At 40.2% G+C, this 7182-nt stretch overlaps 2 protein-coding genes across 5 annotated transcripts in view; one reads left to right on the top strand and one right to left on the bottom strand.

Annotated features, from left to right (window-relative positions):
• The first annotated feature begins 864 nt into the window (after nt 1-864).
• pebp1 (phosphatidylethanolamine binding protein 1) lies at nt 865-2756 on the top strand. The gene is made up of 4 exons (XM_005928881.2): nt 865-1095; nt 1395-1504; nt 1730-1830; nt 2475-2756. Exons 1-4 carry the CDS (start codon nt 961-963, stop codon nt 2690-2692), a joined length of 564 nt encoding a protein of 187 aa, XP_005928943.1. The 5' UTR covers nt 865-960; the 3' UTR covers nt 2693-2756.
• Nucleotides 2757-3714: 958 nt separating this feature from the next.
• Nucleotides 3715-7182, bottom strand: part of taok3a (TAO kinase 3a) — a 62130-nt gene continuing 58662 nt past the window's right edge. For all 4 annotated transcript variants that reach the window (XM_005928884.3, XM_005928882.3, XM_005928883.3 and 1 more), the window contains exon 21: nt 3715-5103. In XM_005928884.3, coding sequence (XP_005928946.1) covers nt 4942-5103 — 162 coding nt within the window. In that variant the 3' untranslated portion in view covers nt 3715-4941. The remainder of the gene's footprint in view (nt 5104-7182) is intronic.

Genomic DNA, 7182 nt, shown 5'->3' with positions numbered 1-7182 from the left:
CTGTGGTTAAAGTCAATGCATGCCCTGTTTTTTTGTCATTTTCTGCAGGCTGCTAAAATTTTAAGGAGGGCTGACTGTAGGATGTGCTTATTCCTGAAAAGACAAAAAAAACCCCCAAAAAAACCCCACAACAACAACAACATACCAAAAACAAAACATACCCTCCTACCACTACCCATAACTTTAATAATAATAATAATAATCATCATCATCATCATCATCATCATCATCATCATTTCTTTCTTTTGCTCAAGTGTCTTGAGAAAACGTTAACGCCCATTGCTTAAAACAGTGTATAATGTCAACGTTTTAAAGATGGAAAAGTCTGGAAACATTAAGTTTGTTAATGGAGCACGTAAGGTGGAGAAGGGAGGAGCTCAGGACGGTTGATGTGATTGACGGAAAATTTAGCAAATCACAATCCACAAAAGAGTAACGGGGACTGCGCCCTCTGGCGGCGTTTCCTGTAGGTTTTTGGTTGTGCCCTTCAAATTGGAATCAGATTACTGGGAAAACCATGATTCATCATGAAGAGCCAAATATAGAAAATAATAATATGTTAATTCACGTCTCAAATAAGGGCCATATGCTGGAGAAATGCCGGCATTGAGCACCATATATTTATCAATAGTATGTGCAAATGGGCAACATTTTTCATAATATTAAAGTACCAATGCCAGGAGCTAATAGAAAAGAATGATTGACAAAATAGTACAGTAATTATAGTAATTATAGTTTTTGAAATTTTTGTTTGTTAAGGGTTATTTCAAATTTTTAAAAACGGAATATTTTTCCTTTTTGAACTGTTTAAGTGGTTTTTTTTATTCTAACTCTTAAACACGCGGAGTCGTTCCATGTCGCACATCTTCTGCTGGTCCTTGAATGCAGCGCCGTTGGCAGTTCTCGTACATCTGCAAGTAGCGTTTCAGTTTGAATCGTCTGCAAAGCAAACGCCTCAAAATGCCTGTAGATTTGAGCCAGTGGACCGGGTCTCTTGCCCTGCAGGAGGTCGAGGAAAAGCCTGCAAAGCCCCTGACTGTAAAATACGGATCTGTGGAAATAGATGAGCTGGGAAAAGTGCTTACTCCAACACAGGTTTGTCAGCTAACCACTGTCTGTTAGCAAGTGTAGCTACTAGCGTCGCTTCTTGGTGATGCGTTTAAATGCTGTTTAAAGTACTGTACTGCATTTCTCTAAACTAACACTGCATTATAAATGATTACATGGGATTGGTAAGATTAGTAAGTATTGTAACCGTCTACCACAAATTAATTGGGTTATATAATGCTCCCTGGTAGTATGCCCTTAGTCGATGGCTTTTAGCGCCCCCAAACGGCCTCAAACTCCGGCATAAAAGTGAAAGTTGACGCACTTTTGTCCGCGTGTTGCTGCAGGTGCAGAATCGACCCACCTGCATCGAATGGGAAGGATGTGACTCCAGTAAACTGTACACTTTGGCCTTGACCGACCCTGACGCTCCCAGCAGGAAGAACCCCAAATTCAGGTGAAAGGAGCATGTTAATGGAGCACAGACAGGACCTACTGGGAGGCCACTGAAGTGGGCCTAGGCTTTTCATTTGTGCCGCTTACATTTGACTCTTGATCATGTTCAAAAACACAGTTTCATAGCTACATTTTTTTTTTTTGCACGAGGGTAATGACAGCTCGAACAGTTTCTGTACAGTTCAGATTTTCAATATCAAACTGATTATCTTTTCTTTCACTAAAGGGAGTGGCACCACTTTCTGGTAGTCAACATGAAAGGAAACGATGTGTCCTCTGGCTGCGTCAAGTCTGACTATGTGGGCTCTGGTCCTCCTAATGGCACAGGTAAGAATGAATGAATGAATGAAGTTTTACTCTAATAAACCTTTGGACAGTGCTGGGAGAATCCAAGTTTCCCAGGTGGCAACTGCCACAAAAACGTCCATTAATATTCAATCTGACTCGCTCTTAAATTTTAGCAGAAGGCTCATGGCTGTGGTGCATGTGTGAAATTAGATTTCAAAACACCAATGATGCCCTGATGCACATGCACTGTGATAACAGAAATGAGTGTGTGAAATGTGTGAAATTAGATTTCAAAACACCAATGATGCCCTGATGCACATGCACTGTGATAACAGAAATGACACAAATGGAAATTAATAAATAAGTAAACGGAACACATGAACAAGTGGAGTCTATAGGTAATTTGTAGAGCTCGTCTTGTATAAGCAAAATGTGTTTGGCACAATTTTGCATACAGATCACAATTCTTACTGGTAAAAGCTGCCAGGCAGGAGAGGGCTTTGGGGGGGCACATAAAACAAAGTTAATGTTCTCTTGTGTGAAATGTGGGGAAAAGGTTTAGACATGCAATTTTCTTTTCATGGTATCTGCTGCTCACGCTCTTTGGAGTTTAAAATAAACTAATTTTTTCTTTCTTAGTGTGTAATTCAACGTTTAAAATCCTGTGTGCTTGTCCGACTCAGGTCTCCATAGGTATGTGTGGCTGGTGTATGAGCAGTCAGGCACCCTGTCCTGCAGCGAGCCTGACCTCACCAACCGCTGTGGAGACAACCGCGGCAAATTCAAGATCCAGAGCTTCAGGGAGAAATACAGCCTGGGAGCACCAGTGGCAGGAACTTGCTACCAGGCTGAGTGGGATGACTATGTCCCTAAACTGTACGAGCAGCTGTCTGGAAAATAAAAAAAACAAAACAAAAAGGACTCAACAGAATCACCCCAGCAGCATTAATAAAAACTATTATTTTCCCCACTGTTGCCTACTCATGCTGTGAAAAAAATGAACAACTCCTTGGCATAAACCTGACCTGTACTCAGCTGCAATAAATCTGATGGACAAAAAATGGTTGTGTTCCTTGGAGAAATGTTTTCTGTGAGATCTAGAACACCTTTCTGTCTGTCAGTCAGCGAGATTATGCCAAAACTACCAGGACAAATTTCAGAGGAAGCTCTCAAATCTTTACAGCTGATTTAAGGGAGCCATTTTTTTAGCTGAAGGGGCAGCAGAGGGCGCCACCAAGAAAAGGAATGAATTGATAAAATCATTCCTACTTCTAACCAAAAAAAAAAAAAAGACCTTTAGATTTTGAAAATACAATATTGATATTTCTAAGCTGAAATAAAATATTTTGACCATGCCCACAAAATGCCTCTACTAATAATTTGGTTTGTGCCAGGAATGTAAGGCTTGGGTAAAGGATGCATTTCTGTTCGAACATTTTTTTTAAATGTAAATTCAATAAATCATTTTTAGGAATTTTTCCTTTGAGACCTAAAGTGTTCTATAAAAGTTTCATTTTGAGAGGTTAACTATATTTAGTAATTTATTTACAGCGAGGAGAAAGTGATTACCATGAATTTTGAAAAAAAACAAAAACAAAAAAAGATCACCAGGCTTTTAGTGACCTTTGTCCATGTAAACAACTACAGTAGTAGTTCCCGCTGGACCATGCAGATGAAGCTTAAGGTAGAATATTAAAGTTGTAGACATGGTTGGTTTAATTCAGCCCAACTTGGTTTTTTTAAGGCCTGAGATTTGAGTTCAAATCTTCAGTGCACTTCTCAGGTAAAACGCCAAACGTCCAGGTGGTTGCAAAATTAAACAATATGATTAAACTGAGTTTTTTCCACATCTAATCTTTTTTTCCACGCTTTTTCACAGTAAATTCCCAGACTTTACCTTAGACATGTAAAACACCTTTTCAGTTTGTGTGATGAGCACTTTATTTACAAATATAATTAAAAGCTCTGACAGATTCATGCCTTTATTTTAACCTGGAAAAAAAAATTAAAGTGCATGCAATAATAAAGCATCATACTGGTCTGGTTTATAAGAAACTACACAGCTCTAGAGTTGTGTAAAGCAAGAAGTGGGGGGGAAAATGAACTGAAAAATCCATTGATAGATACCTGGATTTGGAATACTATCTGAAGAGAGGGGGAGGGGAAAAAAAGCGCTTTTAAAAATTATTTTTCTGATTTAAGTGACAGTTAAAATACAATACGAAAATAAGTAAAAGCTCTCCATAAATCCTTCTATACACAAAGTACAAGTCCCCCTGCCCTCCCCATGAAGCCCTTTGTGCTAGCTGGGAGTTCACATCTCACGTGTATTATATTTCACATTGGCTGCCAGTGCAGAGAAATCAGTACAATACACATGTTGAGTACCATGATTCACCCACCCTGCAGTAATCACATGAAGGAATCACATATACTATAAGTGTACCTGTATGCACATTGTGAGTTTTCCGTCAAAGTATCAAATTATTTAAATTGGTCCTAAAAATGTCTGCGTGCATAAATACCAAAGAAGCAGCACAGACGAACAGCTGCGGAAGGATCGGTTTGATTTTTCGCTTTGAGAGATTTTTTTTTGCGCTGCTCGAGACCAAAAAACAAAGTAACAAATATATTTATCGCCTCTGAAAAAGCATGGTTTTGAAGCGATTTTTGCTCATCCTACGACCTTCAATTTTGTCTCCCTCCTTTTTCTCAATTTCCACTTTTAGTCACACCAAAAGTGTCATCATTGCACAAGAAACAAGAAACACTGTGACTATGTTATTCTTACAAAAACATGACAACCACAGGAAGTTATCCAGCATATTTTTTTGTCATCTTGTGACACCACAGAGGCAAGGAGGGGGAGGGAGTATAGGTTGGTTTGTCAGGGAAGGGTGGGGGGGACACTCAAACCTGCCATCGACCCTGACTGACTGGCCCAGAGAACACACCAGAGCTGATCTCGAAGCAGTTTCTTTCTTTCTTTTTTTTCTCTTTTCATTTTTTAAAGTGTGTTTGAGGAAGGGCATCAGCAGCTGTGAACACCTGCACTGTCAGGTCAGGTCAAAGGAGAGGTGGGGTGTTCTGAGGCAGACGGTTGCCCCAGGGGGACTACATGAAGATGGCGGCGGCAGAAACAACGGCCCCTCATCTGTAGTCGTCCTTGGGAAAGTCCAAGGTGCCCAGGTTGTTGAAGCCCAGACGCATGCTTTCCATGTCAAAAGTGTCGATCTCCCGCTCCTGGCGTTCCAGCAGGTGTTTGATGCGGTCGGTTCGCTCCTTCTGAAGGGAAACCAGCTCCTCTTCAATCTGCAGGTGACATGGGAACAAGAAATATTCAAAGTTAAATGTAGTTTACTCATTTCTAAGATACATTTGTCTGTTCTTGATGATCATTAGGTTTTGATTTTCCCTCCAGTTTAAATATTAAAAACTTTTTTGTAAGCCTGAAACAGATATAAAGCATCTTCAACACTGCACTTTAAAAAAAAACAACAAAAAACAAAAACAAATACAACTTTGAATGTTCAGTGCTTTAGAAAATAATAGAGGGCAATGTGGGATGGCCGTGGCTGAGGAGGTAGATAGGGTCAACTACTAATCAGAAGGTTGATGGGTTCAATCCAACCCACATATCAGCAAATGTCCTTGGGCAAAATGCTCGACTGATACTCCAAACAGCGTATCAGGTGCCCGATGCATCCATCAGTGTGAGAGTTGAAGCGATATATGACACATTGCATGGATGTGTGTGACTGAGGGGGTAATGCTTGTAGTAAAAATCTCTTTGAGTGCTTAATTTACCAATATATACAATTAAAATATAAATATAATAAACATACTCCAGTGATTATTTTCAGGCAAGGAAAAACCTAAACTGGGTGACACTATAATACGTGACCTATGCACCTTAGTTATTCATTAAAAAAAAATCAGTTTTTCTTCAAGTATAGTGTATTTGAGTTTTGTCATAGCTCGACTTGTAAAAGCAGAAATGGCGTGGAAGCATTAATGACATCAATAATGCCTGTTCGCAGAGCTGAGAATAGTTTTCTGGTGATGTAATGCAGGACCTCTGAGTAACTGGTGAAACCAGTTAATTTATGCAAGAAAAGCAGAGATTTGCAACAATATTTTTCAACATTATTCTTGGGTTATTTTTTATTGTTAGATTGTTCACTACTCGGTCACTGGGGCAGACCTTTTTGTTTTTAGTTGATATTTTTAATATGCATACCCAAGATTCTTTTTTTTAAGTCTAGACAGTGAGCATGAGGTACTTTGCTTCCTTGATCAAATGTGTCTTAAGTGAGAATGACAACTGCAGAGCTGTTCATGCTGGGCATTTTTTTTTAAATATCCTCACAACATTACAATGAGTATAACTGCAGGCACACTTCATGAACTGCTTTCGTTACCTCAAAGGTGCAAGTCTGTCAAGTTGTACTCACCACAAACACAACTCAGCACACACGTCCACAGGTGAGGACAAAGCAGTGTGTGGCGCAATACGGCAATCTTGCCAACTACTGAGCATGCACAGAAAACTCCAGACTCTGACCATGAACCGAACCGGAGGACAATAGTGCTTCTAAAACCATGACATCATCCGTCTCGGAGTGCAGATCTGGATGCTGCCAGGAGATGGCAACAGACCACCATAGCCTGCACCGGCTACACTGGATGGCAGGCGGCATTTCGAAGGTCCCTTTCTTTGTTGTCGGAGTGCTGTCTACTAGACTGTATCGATGACGTAGGCCACTTTTGAAGGAGGCATACTCTCATCTTATTACATGTCATTGCTATACCATACAGGTTGTATAAAGGCTCACGTTAAAGACAGCAGATGTCTATCAGGAGTGTCTTGCATCACATTACGGGACAAAGACTGGTACAACTATCAAATGTTTGGAAAATTATAACAAAGGTGATAAAGCCCCATGACAGCTGCTGATATCACAGGTGAGAGCAGGTTGCACACGTTTTAGGCACTTTAGACTGAACGCATACAGCAACCTATCATGAACAAGCTTAATAATAAGCTACACCACATAAACTGTTAGCTGTTAAAAATAGAGGATGATGCTGTAATAAGGGCTCAATACTGTTGTCTAGAGATTTCACCATCATTACAAGTGTGTGGGAAAGAAATGGTTGTCCGCGCCCCGCAGGAAGCCATGCCACTGTCATCACCACCTATGGTGAGGGAAATCTGTGTGTCCGTGTGAACTTGTGTATGTCTGTCGGGGTCACCTTTAATGCCCATGCTGCTTGCTGATGTGGATGCAAATGAATACCCCAATCTGTTTGCTTAAGCTTCAGGTGAACTAGTTGCTTTTTAGCAGATTATCGCCTCTAGACGAAGCTTTAAAAAGTCTCCTTCCTTCA

Source organism: Haplochromis burtoni, unplaced genomic scaffold, assembly GCF_018398535.1.
Source record: "Haplochromis burtoni strain Fernald_Lab_line unplaced genomic scaffold, NCSU_Asbu1 Contig_111, whole genome shotgun sequence".
Classification (NCBI taxonomy): Eukaryota; Metazoa; Chordata; class Actinopteri; order Cichliformes; family Cichlidae; genus Haplochromis; species Haplochromis burtoni.
Note: the sequence above shows the minus strand (reverse complement) of the source record. Positions and strands in the feature narration are given on the sequence as shown.